Consider the following 23,419-nt stretch of genomic DNA (forward strand, 5'->3'; position numbering starts at 1 on the left):
AAAGGCCGGAGAAATTCCGTGCAATCTGCACGAGGTGAATCGCCGAGAACGCGACAGAAGAAACTAAGGAGATGACGCGAGAGACTACGAACGAGAAGTTATGCCAAGCGTGAGACCGGAAGCGATCGAGCGGTACAATTGGCCGGAAGTAACGATCCCTCGAAGGTGATCCACGAACCGATACGATACGATGGTTGAACTGGTTTTCGAGGAAATGTGTTTCCACATATCGTCGATAAAATCAGATTAATCGAATCAGTTGAATTGATAGCAATTCGAGGCAATTTTAACAACCTCCTAATTTTTAACGCTTTTTTTTTCCAAACTTTCGAATCATATTATTGCAAACGATTCGATCAAATGCGAATAAATCGTTTTATATTGATTATTCGATTCTTCGAAAATCGTAATCTTGATTTGTGATTGTATGTGAACTTGGATCAAGTAACAATTGTGTGACATTGAATAATAATTACGTATTTATATAAGCGTCCAAGGATAAAAAAAAAGAACCTTGTTCGACGCCATTTTAAGTAACTGTTTCTGAGTTAAATCGCTTCGAAATCGAATTTGATTAACGCGAATAAGGCTTGAAAGGTTTCGAGTTGAGAGAATAGGTTGAAAATTTATATTCGTTCGAGGCATCGTTTCGCGTTTACCAACTGGCCCCAGTTCCAGAGACTGCTCAACGACAGTAGGGCCCTAGGGTTGTGCAATCTCACCTCGCCATTGTGCTCGGTGGCACACGACGTTCTACTACTTTCGAAAAGATTTAACACGGTTCCATTGACGGGCATAAACAACGTCTTGGTGGATTTCTGATTCCTACGAGGGATTATATAAAATGTGGTTAGAACTTTTTGCGAGTAGAAGGAAAGATTGATCGGATGGATGTTTCGTGGTGTTGATTTGCGGTTCGTGAAGAGTGTACATTTATTCGAGTTTAAATAAATCTTTAAAAGTATTATGAATATAAAAAGTAAAATTTAAAATTATTAAATGGAAATCAAAGTGGAATAATTAATCAATTAATATGGATTCGTTTTTAAAATTTTAGAGATATAAACGATATCGAAGGATGAAATTGTTTTTCTCTCTTTTAATAAAATAATCTCGAAACGATTTGCGTTCAAAGGCACGTTAAAATCTCTCTCCAACGATTCTGCTCAACGTGCACGCGAATACTTGTGTATTTATTACACGTATCACACGCGGTCTCGTGATTAAAGTGCATTTTTAACGGGTGATTTATGCGAATAAGATTGTGACACGTAGCGCGCGTAGGACTCGTTCCGTTTTCATAACGAAGCTTGAGAGGTGGGTAGAAAAATTCGAAGGTCGAATTTCTAAAATCTCTCCTTAAAAAAATACAGGCACTTTCCAATCGCGTCGATTGATCATAAAAATAATTATTCCTATCGTAACCTGATTGAATATCATAAAATTCTTCGTGAAAATCATTGAATTTAAAAATTTTTATTTTTTTCACTTGTTTGAAAGAAGCAATAAATGAACAATACTGATCATATATAAATAAATAAATAAAAAAATTCTTTAAATTATATATAACGTTTTTATTTTACACGAAGTATGTGGCTCATTCTTCACACACGAGCTCCTCTAATTAGTAATCAACAGCAATAAATTAGAATGCTCTACTTGAATAATACTCCAATTTATCTACAAGTCGCAAATCTTTTTATAAATATTACTAACAATATTAATTCAATCATGCAACATGCAAGAATACCAAATTCTAAAGATCTCAATAAATAATATACATTTATAATTATCCACATTTCGTTTCACTTTCCATCCTTGCCTCGAAGTCAAAAATCAATTAAAAAAAAAAAAAAAACATAATAAAAATAAGATAAGAAAATCCAGAGAAAAATCACCGAAGAAGAGTACTCGTTCGAATTACTTACTTCACGAATACCCAATCCGTTTCCACAAACTACCTAGACCCAGATACACCTTTCCCATCCCTAGGAGCCTAGGCGTGACGTATCTAACTGGAAACTCATCAAGGAGCGCAAACATCGTTCCCGATTTTGGTCAGGTAACCACCTGACAGCGACAGTCAACGTCCAATTTAAATAAAACAGTTCTACGAGCCTTTAAAGTCGCAGGTGTAACAACGCAAGCGAATATGGTAAGCTGGATAGAACAAGAGAGAGAGAAAGAGAGAAAGAGAGAGAGAGAGAGAGAGAGAGAGAGAGAGAGAGAGAGAGGAGGGATCGCGAGGAAACGGTTTTACCTACCTGGACGCGGGTAGAGCAGGAGAGAGAAGGAAAAACGAGGACATCCAGATACGGGTGAAGGTGGTGAGAGAGAGACGGCGAGCGTCTAGATTACAAGGATAGAGATAACGGAAGAAGGGGAAGAGCACACGTTAAGACAGGTGGTGCGGATAATAACGTCTAACGGAAAACCGTAGGCTGTGGATCACAATAGTGTATTCAGCATATACGCCGATTTGTCATCGCCGGTTTGTCTCTCGTGACTTGCTCGAACGTGATGACTCAGAGAAATGGACTGGTCCAATTTTGGGGAATTTTGAACTGGAAAAGTTGTAAGTAGGCCAGAAAGAAGGTGATTTACGAGCAGAAAACACGTACCGCTACGTGCATGCACGGGGAAGCTAATATTAGAAATAGAATCTTTGGAAGATTCTTGGGATGGGAAATTATTGTTTCCTCTTTTTTTTTTTTTTTTTTTTTTCTTTAGGAGCGTTAATTATTTTAGAAATGAAGGACGAAACATAGTCTTTGATTTGATTTCTTTCTTTTGATATTATCCTTCTGATATTCTTTAATTTCTTAATTCTGAATTATATTTGTCGATAAATTATCTTAATCCTAGCGATGGAAGGGAAGTTGAACAACAAAATAATTATCACAATAGCTTCGTTATGTATAATTCATTCACAGGAAAATTGATACCATCAAGTTTCCATTGATATATATATATATATATATGGTGTACCTCGTTATAAGAATGATTATAGTCAGATTATTATTTAATACACTGCGATGTACACGAGGCGTGAATATTGCTTTTGATAGATATAAATCGCCTGAACGAACAGCAGCTAACGTGACCATGATATCAATTTCAATAAAGATCATTTTACTTCAAGATTTCAAACGTCAATATTTCTTTTTTTCTCTCTCTCTCTCTCTCTCTCTCTCTCCCTTTTTTCCCTACAAATTACGAATAAAATTTGTAATTTGCAATTGGTATCTTAGATTAGCATATCAGGATTTGAATAATTATATAAGAAGTAGTACAGGAAACAAGGTAAGAAAGAATAGAAAGTGGGACCCGATCGCAATCTTTGTTACACGACAAAAGAGCGTGGGTCCCAAAGGTTAGAAGACTATTAAGACGCCAATTATCCGAGTGATATACTTCAAGTTACCCATTTTCCGCGAGAAATTACTGAAACGCGACTAGAGGAAGGGAAAAGGAAAAGAAAAAAAGAAAAAAAAAATATTCCACTTCCGTTAGCCTGTCCTTCTAGCCGCGATCTTACTTCGAGGTAACCCATATGACGAACCACCCATACACGTATTTCCTTCTGCATGCATCTGTACGCTTGCATACATTACAACGTGTGCACACAGAGACCTTTATATCGAGGATTCACGAGGGCGCCCTGAAGGGTTGGTGCACGGCATCGTCGACAGCCAATCGATCCACCGCCTTTCCTTTCTTTCCATTCGACTGTTTCTTCGAATAACTTCGTTTTCCATTCCCAGACGACTTGCACACGTATACGTATATCAATATGTAATTTGAAAATTTTAAAAAGAGATCGATCAGAGTGTTATTATACGTGTATCAGAATGATAGAAGAAAAGTACGTTTAATGCAGCAATTAACAATGTAATAAAATTAAATCCTCGTTTTATGTTCTGTTTAATGTGTTCTGTATAAATTATTGAATAATCATATTCTTGTATTAAATGTAATTAAATTTAAATAGTTCAATTTTAACAAGGAAAATTTGGAGTTGATGAAATAATTAAATAATGATTTTTAATTGGTCTGAGTAATTTTTCAATCACGTTATTAAATGTTACACAGTATACAGTTTTTTTCTGAAAGTTTTATAACAAAATCCTCACAAATCGTTACACCTGCTAGCGTGTCTTCTCCACGATTTATGCGCTATCATGATATATGTATTTATGGAGAAAATTTAGAAATACTAACCGACTCGACGTCGTATAAACTCGTAACAAAGATTTATATTCGCAATGGGAGAACTACTCATTGTGCATACATGCTGTATACATTTATCTACTGTTTGCTATAATACGTAACAAAAAGACAAGAGGGAAAGATGAGCGAGTTTCGGAAGAATGAAAAGACGAAAGAAAATACAATTAGATGTTTTTATGGCAAAGGAAAGCGAAGTTGGCAAATTTTCTCCCGTTTCAGCGAAATTAAAAATTGTTCAGCCAACTATTATGCGTACCTTCTGGAAACGACGTAGTATCAACACTCCACGGTTTCATTCGAGACTATGAGTTTCGTATTTCCAACGAAACCAACCACGTTTCGTTCAATCCATTTTGATACAACAGTTGAAAAATAATAATGTATCACGGTAAAATGTTTATCCAAATGAATTTTCTTGAAATTTTCTTGAAATTAAAGGAAAATTATTTATTTTTTCGTGATATCCAAATACTGTAAAATTTCATGGAATTTTGATAAAATAAATCTTGAAGCGATTGAAGTTACTATTATACACTCTTCTTCAAATCTATTTCCGATTATTCCTTCTCGTCTATCAAAAATAACTACTAAACTATCAAAAATAGAAAATTTGGTTCTTGGAATCTTGGTGAAATTTTTATTCCAAAGGGAACATCTTCGATGGATGGACTACATATGTACATGTATAATACAAGAGTCTCTTATTCCTTGCCACTCAGACTTTTCCACTCCGCGATTTCTCATTCAGAGCGTTTTCTGTCACGAAAAGAAGAACGCAATCTTCCGCCTTTCTTCTTCGAGGAAGCACTTCCTCGTAACCTCACGTGGATGTAGTGTCATTTATCGATCGTACAGGTGCAAAGCAATCTTAGAGAAAATCGATGCACGTGCACCCGTCAGACGCCTGACAGTCTCAGGCAACATTTTAGGACGAGAATTCGTTATTATCATCGAATAGAAATGTTCAACGTTATTTTCAGATTAACTAATTTTTTAAATTTTTAAAAAATTTGATCGATCATTGGCATTAAATGTTAATTACGATTAAATATTCGAACGCATAAATAAAATATCATAATTAATTCAGCATCGTTAAAAAAAAAAACTAAAAAATTCCACTAAAAACAGGATTGTATCAAAACCAAAAAAATTCTCCAAACATCGTAAAAAAAAAATAATAAAATAACGACAGCAACGAAAAAAATCCTACGAAATTAATCATTCCTAAATTCCTTGATCTCGAAAGTAAAAAGAACATCGCAACTACCATTTCGTTAAAAGAAAAAAAGATAAAGAAATCGCAGCAGCTATTAGAACAAAAGAACCTCAAAAGAACCATCATGATCCTCATTGTTCAACACTTTAATTAATTACTAATTCCGCCTAGACTACATTTCGAAATCGTTGCAACGCGTCAGAAAAAAAGATAAAACGATAAAAACGGAAAAAAACAGTCTCCAGAGAAATCGAGTCATCGGTGCGTCGTCGTTGCACCCACACGTCGTTCCTCGACTACGAGGATGCACTTAAATCTCTCCCCTTCCCTCCCCCCCTTTCTCTCTCTCTCTCTTTCTCTCGCGGCCCTTGAAAAGCAAATATACGCGTTGCCACGTGGAAATAAGAGAGAGAGAGAGAGAGAGAGGAAGCAGTGAACGGGGGAACCGGGCGAAATACAGAAACTCTCGAGATTTCACGTTCGAAAAGCGGTAACGACACGGGCAACGAACCACCCTGTAATTTTTCTTTTCGTGTCTCCCGGGCAACGAATCATAAACGAGAGAAGCGCCAGACGGCATTGTCTCTTTCTCGTAGTGCATTACGTAAATGAGGGTACACCGTGACCATTGTATTCAATCTGCACGGAGTCACGACGGTGTCCTTCCGCTTCTAATCATCGCGTAAAGAAGACCGTCGCCGAAAGTGTAAGCGCGTCACGTAGTCGGCCGACAACGAACTCTTTTCAACTCCGCCCGTTTCTCTCCACCTGTCCCATTTATTCGCATCATTTCGTTGTCCTCTCTCCCGTCTTCTGAGTGTCTTTTTTGTCAGCATCTTAGGCCACGATTTGCTTGCGAATTAACGGCGACGTAATCTGCGTTCTTTTTTCCTCCTCCTCCTCCTCCTCTTTCTTCTGTTTTTTTTTTCTAGAAAGAATCATTTTCAGACAGAAGATATTTATTTTCGTGTAGATACTTGTATTTTGAAACTTTGATCCTCTTCTTTTTCCACGTTCTTCATAAGTGAGTATTTATTAATTAAAATTGTGACAGATACATTTCACTATGTTTAAATATTTCATTATTTTTGTACTTCAAGTTTTTCTACAGTATCTTCTTACAGAGATACAAAATAATTAATTAGTTATATTATTAGTAATAATATATATATATTTTTCATTCCGATAATTTATTTTCGAAGAATCATATTAAAACGAACGAGTTATTTTTCTGAGAAAAAGTAATTCTTTGAACTTGTTGGATAAAGAAGAAAGAAGGTGCAGTTACAATACATCGTTAGCTATCATTACGCCATTGGCTTAATGAGGTTAATCATTCGAATCGAATGAATCACTGCAATATATATATATGTATATATCACAGTTGCTATCCAACATAAAAGAAATGTAATTTTAAATCGATTCTTGAATTTTCTAATTGCTATTATTATCAAAACGTTTTTCCCGAGCACAAATTATTTCGATTCCAATTCAATAGTTTTCCTTAAAACGCGTAAGCATAACGTGTTGTAATTGCAACGCGTTAAACTTTGCCTCTGAAGCCATTAGTACCTGTTACAACCTATTAGAATCCTAACATGGACTAAAAGATTATGCAAACAAGCAATCCACGAGTGTAACGTACACGATACAATCCTAGTTTCTTAATCTAAATTAGATATTTGTTAAATCTTGTTATCCATTTTCATTTTCAGAGATTTATCTTGATTACGAATCATTCTCGTACGACCATTTCAAGTCGGTACTTAAACGTAAGTAAGAAGGAAAAATAAATTTGTTTAATTTCGCGAACAATCTTCAATCGTCATTTTAATTACCACTGTTCGTGGATTGGAAGTGTTCGGGCTCATTTAACATTGCTATTACCTGAGCACATGCCTATTAGTTTCTCTCTTATGCAAAAGCCACGCAAGCCATTAAAGAAAGAAGTTTTCCTTTTAAACGTTCGTCCTAGATTTCAAAATTTGCGAAAGGTTCACGCTTGTTTGTCCCAGTTTGTAGATAATTTTAAACCACCAAGTGAAGTGTGCCGATAAAAATAAAAAATTAAAATTCGAATCGGGATAAACGAATTCTTCTTCTTCCTCTTCTTCGACAGAAATTCTTTCGTTTGAAATCTATTTATGACTTCAAAGATCTCGGTATAATTTCTTTCCTCCTCTTCTAGGATTTCTTTCCTATTATCACTCTATCATTTAAATTTCATTTATGGAGCAAACTTTCATCGATTGAAAGGAAAATTATCTTGATAGATCAAATCGTTTTCTTTCTGGAAAATTGAATACTTCAACAATTCAAGAAAAATTTGTAAAAATAAATGGAGTTGATCGTTTCGATCTCGAATTGATCTCATTTCTTTATCAATATTATTGAAATTCATTTCCTTTCGTTCTTTTGAAAAAGAAAGTTCTTTCGCTGTGACGATGAAAAGTGTGAAAAATGCATTTATTTCCTTATTCGTAAAATTTAACTTTGATTTTTTTTTTTTTTGATCTCGCAAGAATTCTTTACGAAGAATTCAAGAATTTTTATCTTTAAATGTTGACGAATATTAAGGTTCGTTTTAATCCAACTGAAACTTCAATTTATTTCATGATACGTTAAGTGACGTGAATTTCTTAAGGAGGTTTAATTAAATAATTTCTCGGCAATTTTTGCACACGTTCAATTCGCAATTAAGAAAGGAGTAAATCAAAACTGATGTAATTCTCTTTTCATAAAAAGAAAATGTCGAGAGATAATATTCAGAGAGGAAATATTCAGCCATCACTCTCTAGAATTAGAGAGTACGTCTATCATTACATCCAAAGATTCAAAGCTGGCAGAACGAGTCTTGACGACGTTGAACACGCTAGACGGCTTAATATAGAGGCTACCGATGAAGACATTCCAACATTTCCATGAATACATCACAAAGAGACTAATTGTACATAGAAAAACGCGCGAATATGTTTAAAAATTGGTTAATTGATAAATAAATTATATCTTCTTCTTGTTAAATTTGCGAAATTTCTATCATCTCTTTCTCATTTTCTCTTATAATGTGTTAATATAATGTGTTAAAACGAAAATTTGCTCGTTTTCTCAGCTGTTTCAAAAATAAAAGATCGTTTTCTAACAATTCCAGACCCGATTCCATCCATCGAATTAGAAATTTCTATTAAAATTCTTATAAATTCCTCTATAAAAATCTCTTCAAAATCCTTCTTTATTTACTGATAAATTTAACAACTATAAACCCGATTCGAGAACAAAGGCAACATCGTTCGAGTCACGGTCAGACGAGCGATAGTGCACAATGGAATTCTAATCGGACCATCGACTTCTAACTGTTTCAAAGATACGGAGGGTTCTCTGCGGCTTGCCTCAGAGAAAACCTCATAATCTCCACGGGAACGTGACCAATGTAACCCAATTCGCCAAACGACAAACTCCACTGTAGCCTTAATCGTTCGCCCACAGGCAGATGTGCATAGGTGTTACACCACGTAACAGCTGGGCACCTGCTGCTCCTCGAGTCCTAGTCTCTTCTCTTTCTTCTGTCTACCTGCGCGTAAAGAGCGAACAATCTCTTTGTGACACACTATACCAAACGTATCCAACGTGGGCAAGAGAGAATCAGAACACCACGAGACGAGAGACAACGACAAAACCCGTGACTTTCTCCGTTGTGGATTTATTTTTCACAGTTCGAGGGACTTCCTGCATCGAGGGAAAACAATCGTGCTCCTCCTCTAACTATGGAATCGGCGATGAATGGAAGAAAAGAAGAGATCCCTCGTTTAATCCGGCTACGAACTTTCTTTTTCTTTAATTGTGCCTCTCCCGTGTCAACGTCATGCGAATTTTCTTCGATCGATCGTTTCCTTTCCACTTTTCTTTCGATCCTTTCAAATTATAGCGATGTTATGAGATTTTTTTTTTTATACCGAGATTAATCTGTATCAAATGATAGATATTTTATGTTATTTTACGTTGATTAGAAAATGACATTTTAATTCTGAATTTTCTCTAATCTTTCCGTTTTCTTCGGTATTATTTATATTACGCAAACCATTTTTTTTCACGTAATACGAGTAATTCAGATAATTATCCATGAAAACTAATTTGAAAATGAAAAGATTTAAAAATAAGAGTTTGTTTTCGAGGGAAAAATAATCTTGAATAAAATATGCGATGAATTCTGTTATTTCTTGACAATGAATAAATTATGTATAGATTCGACTTTTATAGATAGAAACATGTTAAGCAATTTTGTCTAACTTACATAAGAAAAAATATACCTCGAGGCAATTGAACATTCAACAGTAATCTCAGCCAGTATTCTAATAAGTTCAAGAATCACATTGACAAAGCATGCTAGATTAAATATTCAATATCTTCTATCACTTCCAAAAATATAGTCGTTCTCTTTTGAATTATTTAGAAATAAGATATTCTTTCAATCAATTTCATTATGAAAAACTAAAAAAAGACAATTTGTTTGTCTCAAATATTATCTCGATTGTTAATCACGAATTAGATATTAATTTTTAATTTTTAATTAAAACTTAAATTTATTATTAAAAAATTGCATTAAAAAATTAATATTTTTTTATTAATATAATTAACAATAAAAATATCAAAATGCTATAATAATTCTATAAATTAATCTACAAAATTTTAATTTCGAAATAAACAGTTTTCCTGTGCAATTTATATATTAATAAAATAAGTTAATCTATCTTAAATAGATTAGATTATTGTATGATGTTTTCTCTAAAATTTAAAAAAAAAAAATTTAAGAATTATCACGAAAATGGAAATCCTCTTAAATATACTGAAATGAGAAATGATATTAATATCATTATTTAAAAAAAAAAATATTGCTATTCAAGACGAATAAAATAATTCATAAAAACAATAAAATAGATGTTTATGGCTACGCATATTCAAATTGTTTCAACAGGAAGTGTTTGACAACGCACTCTTCTATCCTCAATCAATATTTAAGTGCCTCAAGGATGTTTCTCGTAGATGAATATAACCATGATCTCCATCCTTGACACGTTTTTATATCCAAACGGATCACTAATAAGTTTGCTAACTTAAAAAAATGCGAAAAAAAACGAATTTTCTTGCTAATATATATATATATTAATATATATATATATATTAATATACTAGACTAAACATGCGGGGATGCTAACATATTAGACACACAGAACATGAGAGACTATAAAGGATTTAAAAAAAAAAAAACGAAACAATGCATCATACGACATGCATTTCTGCTAGGATACTATATACGTTTAAAACATTTTATAGCACGTCGTTGACATTCTTTGTAATTCGAAAAATCTCATCTTTAATTTACAAATATCGCGAATTTGTAATTATCATGATTTTTATCTCCTATTTGACTATTTTGTTGCTTTTTCAAAATATATTTCATCTTTATGAATAACCAACAACATGAATTATAGATAATAGATAATATAATAGATAGATACAAATATAATAAAATATAATAGATATAATAGATGATTAATGTAAATATTGTAAAAGAAAAATAATATTCTAATTTAACGAATATCAAAAATAATATTATATATATTGTATTTAAAATAAATTTTAATTATTACCATCGTAAAAAATTCTAACTTTTATAATATTTAACATTAATATTTATTGTCGTAATAATTGTTAAATGTAAAATATTTTCGAAAAAAAAATATATATTTATCACATTATTAATATATACTTGTATGTACCTGTATTTTAAGGGTCGCCATATTTATTTTGCGCCTACAATTCTTTATTGTGATTTTAAAAATTAAAATAATTAAATAATTAACATTAATAATAAAATCAAATTAAACATATACTTCACATTATAATATTTAAAAAAAATTTTAAATGATTAAAAATAATAAATGTTGTATTATATTTTATACTAATAATAAATTTATCTATAATAATAGTTCTATTTATGACATATCGAAACGCAATATTTAAAAAATGGCGATTGCACTATACAATCGATTGTCATACTTTCGATATGTCATTGAGAATCCTCATACGCGGAAACTGGTTTACACGATGCAACGATTACCAAGCGAGATGCTAGGAATCCGAAACTCGCAGCTTCTTCAAGAGTCAACGTACTCCCCTCTTTTTTTTGAGCAACATTCAAACTCGCCTCTTCGCCACAGAGGCCACGCAATCAAACAGTTTTTTTGAGATTCGTATGAAACAGGTATTCGGAGCGGTTACAGGAAAATAGCGCATATTGGCAAAATGCCGACACAAATCGAAATTATCGTGAACCATGCCTACCAAACTGTAACCAAGCAAATTAATATCAATATGTAGATTCCGTATTTTTACCTCGAACTATTAAAGTTCTACTCATTTAATAATATATAATATAAGACTATTGAATACTGAAAAGTTTTACGCGGGAATACTTTCGAGAAGATAGAGATTCTCCGTCAGGTGCCAATCGGATAAAATAAAACCGTTATCGCAATTACTATTTGTTTTCAAACATTCTTAAATACGCATCGCGCCTACCAATGATTATATATCGCGAATATTTATAAACTCGCATAACTCGTAAACCAGTGCTGTATGTATGAGGACGCTCGATGAACTTTTTCAGAAAGTTTTTGTATAAAACGTGTACTCACAATATAAGCAAGAGTTGCTCCTACCAGCAATAATCCACGTGCTGAGAACACACTGAGCAACACAATGTACACACAAGCAAAAAACACTCGCGAAAATGAATTATGACTAGGTATAGAGAAACGTCAATATCACTAGCGCGTTTCCGAATAATATACGAAACACGTTGTCTCGATATACTCCGAAAAATAAAGCACGACGGAAAAAAGATAGAAAAACCGCGAACCGTGAAAAACGTTCGCTCATGACCGTCTCGCGTGGCCGGCTGTGACTCTACTCCGGTTCGCTTCGGCTTCGGCGCGACACTCCAATCCCCACCAACCACGTTTCTCCCCACCAATGTCACGACTTCTACTTCCAGTTTGTACTTCCGATCTTCTCGGTAAAGTTCGGCAATTTTCGACGCGATCGTAGGATCGCAGAATCAATCTTAATAAATAGGGTTATTTTTTACGTTTTTTTTTTAATTTAAATTAAATTTACGATAATTGTGTTAATAAAATTATTATTATTTCGTAAAGAATGATGTAAATTTTAAAATATAGTACTCTTTAATAAATTGTGATTTTATGTATACTTACTTTTTAAGTTCATATATATATATAAATTATATTATGAATTGCACAAAGAATTTTTTAGTTTAAATGTATTACAAATTATAAAGTTTTGTAAATTAAATTTTTTAATAAAATAGGAATAAGAAATATGAAATTAGGAAAAGTGAAAAATTGCAATATTTTATTTAAAAAATTACATTTATCATATCGTTTTCTTATTTTTATTGTCACCATTTTCTGTATATATATCTTTTTTTAATTCATAAATCTGAAAAAAAAAGATTTATAAATTTTTATTTAAAAATATTTGTGAAAATATTTTATTGAATACACACTTGAATATATGCTTCAGTTAAAGTTATCATTTGAGGCAAAATCTGAGTTACATGTAAATCTTGTAACTCATACCATTGACCAGTTGCTCTATGTAAAATATGAACTCTATACGTTCCCTGACCAGGTTCACCATCATGAACTATATTTGCAACTAAATCATATGTTGTATATGGATGTTTTTGTTTCACTTCAGATGTTAAAATATCTCCAAAATCTACATTTCTTTAAAAGAATAAAGAAATAAAGAAAATATATTTTTAAATTTTAAATTAATTAATTGATATGATCATTATTCATATATATTAATAAAATAATATTGTAATTTTCTGTTACTTACTTAACTGGAAAATTAACTATGGTAGGATTTTTTTCTACAAAGAATGTATTTTTTGTAAACCTCTATGTAACAAATTATAAATAATTATTCACAATTATTTTAATAATTTTTTATTAAATAAAATTAAATAATCTACAATACAATATTATACTTACTTTTATGTAAAGTATAAGATAAGGAGGGAGTTCTGTTATCTCAAATCTTTTCATAAAATTTTCTTTATAAGTTTTATATTCTTTTTCTGTTATAGCATTAAATTTATTTAACAATGTGTACAAATTAACCTATTTAAAAAAAACGTATTTTATAATATTTGTGATAATCAAAGTTTATAATCTACTTACTTGGGGAATAATATTTTCAGTAAATTGATCTTTAAAAAGAGGTGGTGGTGGAAGATCACATGTTAGATATAAAAATGGACTTTCTGTTACTGTTTCACCATATTCTACAGTATGAAGCAATTCACTTCTTTGACTTTCTTCTAATTCTAATGGTGGTATTTTTCGTGTGTATATTCTCATATGACCCAAAAATGTTTTATATACTATACTAGAATCACGTTTTTTTGTACCATTTAATGCTAAATGAAGAGCATTTAGAAACCACGAAAGAAAATCAATTGGATCACCTAAAAATTTTATTTTCAATAATTAATAATGAAAAACAACAAAATTTTTATTATAATTTATTTTGTAGTATAACTAATATGATCTATTTTTTACCTTGTTCAGTAAATTGAAACCTTTTTTTACTCCATAAAACAACAGCCTGCAACATCTCATGTGGACTAACATGAGCTTTAAAATTACGTGGATTCCATAACTTTCTCATTAATTCTCCAAATCGTTGAACTAAAAGATAAGAAGAATCTCCAGGTGGTCTTTTTACATGAGAATAATTAGATTCTCTTAAAAAAAAGTCTCTTAAAGGTGTAACATGAGAAAGTGCCTAAAATTATTGAAATTATTATGAATCTATGTAACTGATATAAACTTAAAAATACTTAAAAATAACTCACTTGTAGAATCACATTACAATAATCATTTGCTTTAATATTATTCATTCCCACAATACCAGGGGAATATAATGAACCATCTATGGCTCTTGATAATTTATCACTTTTATCTAATTGTGCAATTTGTGCTTTATCAAATGTTGGATTTAAAACATATTTTATGTCATCCAATGATGAATCTGATAATTATTAAGAAATAATATTGATTTTTAGGTAAACAAATATATAATAATATGTCATAATAATATTTTCTTACCAATAATTTCATAGTTATCAGGTAAACAATAAAATTTTAATGTATGAAGATTTAGAAAAACATGATGGCTCTCAGCCACACTATGCGTATATGCATGAGTATTAGTACCTCTACCTTGAAAATATTTTCCACATACAAGACAAGCATATACATTAATTCTTGACAATGATACTGAACATAATTTTTCAAAATCAAAGTCTAAAAATTGGCGATTTATTGTATCTAAATAAGGACATAATCGTGGAGGTTCTGAATTTATTTTAGTAATCTTAATTCTTTCTGCAATTAAAAAAGGTAATTATGATATATTTTACGATTTTAGGTTATAAATAATAAAAAATAATAAAAAATTTTAGGTTATAAATAATATTTGATAATAAAATCAATATTTGATATAATTATATTTCTGTAATTTGAAAAATCTATGAATGTCAAAATAATAATTTACATTTACAAATAATAATAAACATTTTTACTTATAATAATAAAATATATATTATTTATCACATAGATTGATATAATAAAAGAAAGATTAGCTAACCTTAAAATTCAAACATATAAATAATAAATTTTGACATTTTTATAAAATAAATTTAAAGTCAAATAATAATTAATTTATATAAAATTTGATTATAAATACTTACTGTTAATTTCTTCATCTGAATTATTTTGCTCTATCATTAATTTTCGTTTTTGTTGAATTCCTGATTGATTTGTCGCCATTTTTATTAGCAATTAAAGCAAATTATTTTTATGAACTGATGAACTTGTAACATACTTATATAAAAATTAGAGATTTCTATTTTATATATATCTAAAAACACGTGTACACGTGTAATAAACAAAACAGTATTTCAATAAATGTAATTTTTAGCATATGTATTTCAGTTGCAAGCGAATTACATATACACATACATATATATATAGATAGCAAAAATATTTTTCTAAAAGAATTTTCCAAGATGGCGCTAATTCTCAATTCTTTATTTTATCCTGCCGTAGAGAAATATTTTTGATATTCAAGAGATGGCGTTAAAGATCAATTCTTATTCTATCTTTATCTTCTTCTAATATTTTCTCTTCTTGTTTATACGTGTTTCATTTACGGCACTCTGAAGATGGCGCTAATTTCTTAATTTTTAATCTATTTTTATCTTCTTTCTATTGTTTGCTTTCTTTGTCTATATTTGATCTTGGCATCTGATCATAAATAATGTCGAGATGTTAATTCAATATACTTTTATCATTTTTTTTTTACAAAATTATAATATGCCTTAATTTTTAATATATTATAATCTTTAATATAAAAAAATATAGATATAGATACGAGCTAAATATTATATTATTTTGTATTTTCTCTGTACTTTATGTTTCTATATATATCATATCAAATTCTACATACATTTTTTTATTTATATATACGATATATATATATATATCGTATATATATTTTTTTCTCATGTATATTTTATATATTTTATATATGTTTTATATTTTTAAACTTTTATAGATTTTAAAATTTACATAATAAATTTTATAATATGAGTAAAGATATTTGTAAAGTTAAATCATATATATTTGATTTTAATTTTTTGTTCTTAAATTTTAATTATTATAAAATCACATAAATTTAAATAAACTTTCTATAATAAAAATGAATTGTTTAAAAATAAGTGTAAGTAAATATCTTTCGATCTTCGATAAATCGATCAAAAGAATGTTTTGCGCGCCATCTACAAAACAGATTCTTTTAGATGAAAAGAGAGCACTACAAGTTAATTCCCCCGCTACGGATGCCACGACTGATTGTAAAAGACTCCTCGATGGTGTGGACGCAGACTCATTTGACAAATATCCCTGGATAATGCATTTTTAAAAAGTAGAAAAATTTTAAATTGAAGATCTGCAGGTGGCAAATTAAGAAATGTCGTAATGCGTGACATAAGTTTTTTAAATCACGTAAAAAATCTTTGCCGTTGGATTTCAAAGTAAAATCGTTCTAATCGGTTCTTCGGGTCATTCGTTTAATCTGGCAACAAGACGATCCTCTTCGTTCTGTTGATATGGCCGTCGTCGAGGAATTTGATTATTTATGTCGTTTATGTGCGACTAAAACAGGTATTCTAATGGGATTACCAATCTTCGAAGCCGGCGATCAAATGCGCAACATTGACAAGAAAATAGCCGCGTGTTTGCCAGTGCAGGTAAAATCATGCACAAACGGTAGAGGTCCAATTTCACTGCAATCTTCAGTGCTCTGTCTTCACCCCCTCTTCCTAATTTAACTATAAATAGAGGAAGAAAATTGGTGCAAGGTTTCACGATGTTTTTATAACAAGGATCATGTTCTGCATTAATATTAAGCATGTACAATTACTTTTAAAATCTGAAGATTGTAATGCCACTTAATATATTTTTTGAAAAAAAGTATTAATTTTATTAATTGATTAATTATTTTTAGGTGTCTATGACTGATCAATTACCAAAAGTGGTATGTGAAGAATGTGCTTATAAATTAGATCAGTTGTTTGATTTTCGTGAAAAATGTTTACATACTGAAGGAATGTTTATGGAAATGTTAAAAGAAATTGCCAAAAACGAAGTTGTTCATATATCAAAACAGGATTTAGAAGAAGTAGAAGAAATGAATAGGATTCAAAGAAATATTAGTAGAATACAAAACAATATTGAAAATGTACAAAATCATGTAACTCCTCAAGAAACAGAAGAACCTACTATACATACTATGCAAGTTATAGATGAAATAGATTTGGCAGCTAGTGAACAAGTTGTTACTCAAGAAGAAATAGGTCAACAGGATACTGATATTGAGGTTACTGGTATCGACTGTTTAGATGGAGATACTGCTAGAATGGTGGATGAACATATACGAGAAGTAAATGAACAAATAAACCTAATATGCTTGCTGAAATAAATTGTACTATATTATAATAATGTTTTTATTCTAAATAATTTCTAAATATGTAATAATAAATGCTACTTAAATATATTTTCTCATTACAGGTATCTAATCATCAAATAGCGATGCATTTGGAAGGTGATATGACTGTAGTTGGAAATTTAACTGTGAGTGGTCATTTAAGTCAGTTAGGAATAAATTATGTTACTTCAATAAATCCTGAAGATCAGAGTCGAGAACCAATTGTACATTATTGTGACAGTGTAAAATATGAATCAGTACCAATAAAACAAGAATATCATAGGTTACAGGATAGATTAACTGCAGAAGATCCTACAAATGTACTTGAAACTAATGTAAGTTGCTAAAATTGAATTAGAAAATAAAAAAAAAAATAGCTAATATTTTCTTTAATGAGTAATTTTAACTTGTAGGTACCACATGAAAATTTTACTTCTGCTCAACCAGAAACCAATAGTGATATAGAAGAAACACGTATAGTTGAAAGTGAAACTCCTAGACATACGACTACACAAACAAATAATATAGCATCAACAAGTCAAGTAACAACTGGAAGTTCAGAAATTTTAGTAGAATATACAAAAAGAACTAAGCATGCATTACTAGAAACAACATTAAATAATCCTACAATTGATGAAACAGGTTCACACTGGTATGTATGTCCATTTTGTAATGAAGCAACATTAGGTTCAAATAATATGATAGCACATTTTGAACAATACTTTTGTTGCTGCCCATGTGGTTTATATTTTACAAGTGTAGATGCCTTAAATGTACATAAAGAAAGATGTGATATACATAAAAATAAAACAATCAACAAAGAAAAAGAAGTTATGGAATCAGAATTAGCATCTTCTCAAAATGACATAAATATAGAAGAAAAGAAACAAGCAACTGTGAGACAAAAATGGACTCCAAAAGTTTGTGCTCATTGTGGAAAACAATACAGAACAAATTATAAACTACAAGAACATATGCGGAAACATACTGGTGAAAAGCCTTTTCAATGTGTAACATGTGAAAAAGCATTTCGTAGTAAAATTGGACTTGCACAACATACAGCCACACATACAGGTCAATTTGATTACAATTGTTCTACATGTGGTAAAGGTTTTCAATCTAAAAGTTATCTGGTTCTTCACCAAAGAGTACATTCAGATTTAAAACCTTTTCCATGTAATACTTGTGGACAGCATTTTAAAACAAAACAATCTTTGTTGGATCATCAAAACAGACATCTTGGTGTTAAACCATATGTTTGCGAAATTTGTGGTAGAGGTTTTATAACTAAAGGACTTTGTAAAAGTCATCAAAAAATTCATTCAGGTATGGATAATCGCCAATATCCATGTGTGGTATGCAATAAAATGTTCGTTAGTAAAAGTTATCTTAACACGCATTTACGTATTCACACTGGTGAAAAACCATATTTATGTGAAGTTTGTGGTAAAGGATTTTTAACAAGAGTTGATCTCAAAATTCATTCGACAATGCACACAGGAGAAAAAAGCTTTAAATGCGATATGTGTGGAAAAGTATTTGCCAGAAGAGCAGCATTAAGATGTCACAGAAGATTGCATACCGGAGAACGGCCTTACAGATGTGATGTATGTGGTAAAACATTTACACAATTTACTCCTATGGCCATTCACAAAAGATTACATACTGGAGAACGACCATATGAATGTGATGCATGCGGTAAAACATTTGTATCGAGATCAACTATGATGTGTCATAAAAAAAAACACCATGGTACACCTCCCGTGCAAAAGGATGAACCAGTTCCTCGTAAAAATGAAATGAAAAATATTTTACCAGCAGAAATTGTACTTCGAGATTCTCAAGAAGGAATTCAAATTACTGCAGATTGAAACCTATAATCAAATATTGGGAAATATCGAAATAAATATAAACAATGCACGATAATAGAAAATAAAATATCAAGTCTGCATTTTATAGGAAGCGGCATTAGTCACCACGATGTATTCCTTTACTGTAGCATATTATACGTTAAATTGTATACACACAAAGAATATATTTTCGAGAATTCTTTGCAAGAGATAATGTTTTCTAAAGTCACTTATAGGTATAGAAAATAAAATTAAATAATTATTTACATTATCGTCTTTTTTATATCGGTATATATTTTACCGAAATATGTTGCTATTTTTAAAATATCTACTTTTTTTATTTGCAATTTGTTTTGCTCTAGAATCTTTCGATAATCAATAATTATTGTTATTGAACTATAAAATATTATGAATTTTAAGTTATAATAACGATAAATATTATTTACAAGCTTTTACAATCAATGTATGTATTTGCATTATAGAATTTATTTTCTAGCTTGTGATAATAAATTTTTTCAATGATATATTTTAGAAATTTAATAGGAGTACATTATGTAATTTAAATTTCTGATCAAATAATATTTGTTTATTTTTACAAAAAGCTCAAATTATTTAATAATTTTTGAACATACAAAATAAAATTGAGATAAATCAATTTATTTATTCATTAACATTGTTCTAAAAAAAAAATGCAACGTGTATTATATTAACACGTTATTTATTTACAACATATTAAAGTATATTAGAAAAATCATTCGTTTTAATTATCACATGAGAATTTACATTTTATGTTCTGTGTGCATTATAACTTGTTATAAACATCACAAAAAAAGCAATCTAATGCAACGTCTATTAACTATGTAGTAAAAAATATGATTATCATAAGGAAAATAAAATATTTTCTTATTAATACCAATAAAACATTAAAATATTATTTATCGAATTAAAGGCTGATAGCTACTTTTACTGCAAAGAAATGCTATGAAATGGTGGTTATTTCATTAATAATATAATTTTTAAAATTTATATATAAAAATGTCTAAAATTATATAATCACCTTTAACATTATATTCTTGCGGCATCTCTGCAGTTCTCTTTTAAACAAAAACAGCTTTCAGCATTATACATAGTAGAAATTGTGATATATAATAATAAAGTGATTACATTATTTGTAAAATTGTGATTGTAATATTATTATTGACAAATCTTCTTGAAAAAATATAAAAAACTTTACAATTACTAGTGTTATTTTTTAATTTTATATACCTAAACGCACATTGTGTTAAAATTTTTTTATTTATTACATATTTTAACTCTGAAATATAGTAACAAATTATTCATAATAAGGTCAAAGAAAATTTCAATTTTATTAAAAATTTTTTTTATTTCGAAACGGTATTAAATAATAATATTAATGACAAGAGCTGCTAAATTTATATTGATTTTGAAATTGATATTTAGCAGCAATAACATAATACGGGCATTATGCACGTATGTTGATTTTTTTAAAGACAAACTTATTTGTGTCTTTAAACTACATTATTACACTGATTTGTTATGCAACTAATACATATGTATTCACGTGTATGCATAATATACATATATATGCATGTGTATGCTGCCTAGCGTGATAACAATTTCCATTATAATCGCTGTTTCTATTTTCTACATCATTCTACAATTGACAACAAATATTTAATCTATAATTTGACATTAACTACCTAGGCAAGGCATCAATGATAATATATTTATTTTTAAAATTATTTTTTCTCTAAAGTATAACTTTATAGCGGGCCCCTAAAATTACAAGAGACGTGAGCAATGATTAGTAAATTCCAGAATTATATTAATTTTGTCGCAACTTATTTAAGAATTCTTTACATTTCTTCGTGAAGCTTTGTTAATACAAAATACATATAAAATTGTAAATAGCCACGATAAAAAGAAAAACTTATAGAAAAATGTAAGATACAAAATATGTCCATCGTTGTTTGGCATGTTTTGCTGTAATTTTTTGTTTATATAAATATTTATATATTTATAATATTCTTTTATATCTATATATATATATATATATATTGATTTAATTTTTTTCTTTTTCTGTTTTGTTACGTCCAAATATTACTATATAAACGTTCTTGTAAACGTGCAAATAGGGGCCTTCGCTAAATCAGTGGTCAATAACGTTAACAAATTCTCTAATAATTGGATTATACATGTATCTTACAAAGCACCACGATCTAAAGCTATACAATACATATAGGGTGTTTGTTTAATATATAACTACAAATAGGGAATCGGACGTACAATTCTTACATTTTATATTTCTTCATCATTTGTTTATGCATATAACTTTTAAAGATAAATATTGTTAATTAATAATAAATAACAATTAATCTCAAAAAAAAGTTATGCAGTGGTGATAATTGTAGTAATATATAAGCGCATTACTGAACACCCTATATATTTTGTCTAGTCACTTACACAATAATAAGCATATATTTTTAATCATAATTTGATTCAAACAACGTAAAATTAGAAATCTTTTTACAGAATCAATATAACATCGAATCCAATAGAATTAATATAAACAAATATATACATTATTTTCGAAATATTATTATTCTCAATCATTATAATTATTTTTTTTTTTTGTGAATTTTAGTATAAATACAGACAAAAAATTGTTTCAAAATTTTACATATACATATAAATATAATTATATTGATCCCAAAACTGATTTTTAACTTATACGCTTTTATTATAAACTTAGTATAGTCACAGCGACGTATTTATAAATTTATAGACATAAAAAACTATTTTTAGGAACGCAAGAGGATTCGAAGGAAACATTATTATAGTTATTAATAAATTTAATATTGAATAAATTTTTAAAATACATTTATAAAGAAAGTCAATTTGAGAAAATAAAAAAGAATATACGCAGTATATTGAAATATAAAATCTTGCCTGATGAAGTTATAAATACACGATCAAACTTCCTTTTTCTTTTGATCTTCAATATGTATATAAAATTTTAATTATATAGTTTTTGTATCTTTTGTAAATTATTAATTTTTATCTTTTATATTATATTCGTGGCAGTATTCGCATACATAAATATTAGAAAAATTATGTTTAACAAATATTATAAAAGTGATTGTAACAATAAAATATAAAGAATGATAATATATATATATATATATATATGTAAATAACATTTTTTTGAAGAACTGTAGTCTTAAATAAAAAAATAGGAAATTTGATGTTGTATTCACGAATAACAGGCATAAAAAAATGAAATACAGAAAGTTTATTTTATTTACAGATTTTATCTATCGATTAATAACGAGTTCTCGTAATTTTTTAATGGTCAGCAAAATGATAATATTACATAATTCAACATATACAAATAATAAAAATGCTAATGTTCGAATTTAATACAAATTAGAAATTATATGTATTATTTATATATAAAGAAAACTTTACATATTAAGCGATAAAAAGATAATATTTATTACCAAAAAATAATTTCTTTGTTTGCCTTTCTTTATATGCATAAAATAATTGAACTGTTAAATCTTATGATAATTCATGACACTGTACTTGAGGAAATCAAAAATTACAAAATTAATGAAATAAATGATATTTTGCCAATAATGACAATAAAATCAAAAAATTATATAAACCAAAATATTTTATACACTCGTAGATTTGAGCACCTATATTAATTTAAGAATCATTTTTCTTCATATAATTGTACTATTTTAATTATGGTGATTTTTTTTTTATTTTTCTTTTTTTTCTTTTCAATCCTTTTACCATTTCAACACTTTTTCAATGAATAGCAATATAAAATTGCCACAAGTATCATATTACTCACAATTGTAACAGCGATGTAATCCATCAGTCTTTCTCTCATTTCAACATCTGTGTCATGGTTCATTTCTTTATATTCAATATAATATGCACGCATATTTGTGTCTGT

At 29.3% G+C, this 23,419-nt stretch overlaps 3 protein-coding genes across 6 annotated transcripts in view; 1 reads left to right on the forward strand and 2 right to left on the reverse strand.

Annotated features, from left to right (window-relative positions):
- LOC122719920 (rap guanine nucleotide exchange factor 2-like) overlaps positions 1-12,367 on the reverse strand; it is a 202,153-nt gene extending 189,786 nt beyond the window's left edge. For both annotated transcript variants that reach the window (XM_043946187.1, XM_043946186.1), the window contains exon 1: positions 12,139-12,367. The gene's annotated coding sequence lies outside the window, so the exon portion shown is untranslated. The remainder of the gene's footprint in view (positions 1-12,138) is intronic.
- A 528-nt stretch (positions 12,368-12,895) lies between these two features.
- Positions 12,896-15,513, reverse strand: LOC122720069 (U4/U6.U5 tri-snRNP-associated protein 2). Its single transcript, XM_043946516.1, has 9 exons — positions 15,285-15,513; positions 14,641-14,919; positions 14,388-14,563; positions 14,092-14,317; positions 13,711-13,997; positions 13,522-13,650; positions 13,367-13,428; positions 13,029-13,251; positions 12,896-12,961 (listed from the first exon to the last, which is right to left on the reverse strand). Exons 1-9 carry the CDS (start codon positions 15,361-15,363, stop codon positions 12,896-12,898), a joined length of 1,527 nt encoding a protein of 508 aa, XP_043802451.1. The 5' UTR covers positions 15,364-15,513.
- LOC122720068 (zinc finger protein 260-like) lies at positions 14,865-19,697 on the forward strand. Of its 3 annotated transcripts, XM_043946512.1 has the most exons (5): positions 14,865-14,934; positions 16,395-16,844; positions 17,102-17,536; positions 17,665-17,916; positions 17,995-19,697. In XM_043946512.1, the coding sequence occupies exons 2-5, from the start codon at positions 16,704-16,706 to the stop codon at positions 19,450-19,452; spliced, it is 2,286 nt and encodes a 761-aa protein (XP_043802447.1). In that variant the 5' UTR covers positions 14,865-14,934; positions 16,395-16,703; the 3' UTR covers positions 19,453-19,697. The 3 variants fall into 3 exon arrangements, with proteins under 3 accessions (XP_043802447.1, XP_043802448.1, XP_043802449.1); XM_043946513.1 differs by lacking the exons at positions 14,865-14,934; positions 16,395-16,844 and adding an exon at positions 16,876-17,007; XM_043946514.1 differs by lacking the exons at positions 14,865-14,934; positions 16,395-16,844 and adding an exon at positions 16,977-17,035.
- Positions 19,698-23,419: the final 3,722 nt, after the last annotated feature.

The sequence above is a fragment of the Apis laboriosa genome, unplaced genomic scaffold (genome assembly GCF_014066325.1).
Source record: "Apis laboriosa isolate Shangri-la unplaced genomic scaffold, ASM1406632v1 scaffold9_cov152, whole genome shotgun sequence".
Taxonomy (NCBI): domain Eukaryota; kingdom Metazoa; phylum Arthropoda; class Insecta; order Hymenoptera; family Apidae; genus Apis; species Apis laboriosa.

Bases quoted from the DNA above. Each gene is read 5' to 3' on its own strand.
- LOC122720069 (XM_043946516.1), bottom strand. From the start codon at position 15,363: ATGGCGACAAATCAATCAGGAATTCAACAAAAACGAAAATTAATGATA. The intron at 13,998-14,091 runs GTAAAAAATAGA...TAAAATTTTTAG, and splicing joins GTTTCAATTTACTGAACAAG to GTGATCCAATTGATTTTCTT. The intron at 12,962-13,028 runs GTGTGTATTCAA...TTTTTTTTTCAG, and splicing joins TAACTGAAGCATATATTCAA to ATTTATGAATTAAAAAAAGA.
- LOC122720068 (XM_043946512.1), top strand. From the start codon at position 16,704: ATGGCCGTCGTCGAGGAATTTGATTATTTATGTCGTTTATGTGCGACT. The intron at 17,537-17,664 runs GTAAATGAACAA...TTCTCATTACAG, and splicing joins TGGATGAACATATACGAGAA to GTATCTAATCATCAAATAGC. The intron at 17,917-17,994 runs GTAAGTTGCTAA...TTTAACTTGTAG, and splicing joins CAAATGTACTTGAAACTAAT to GTACCACATGAAAATTTTAC.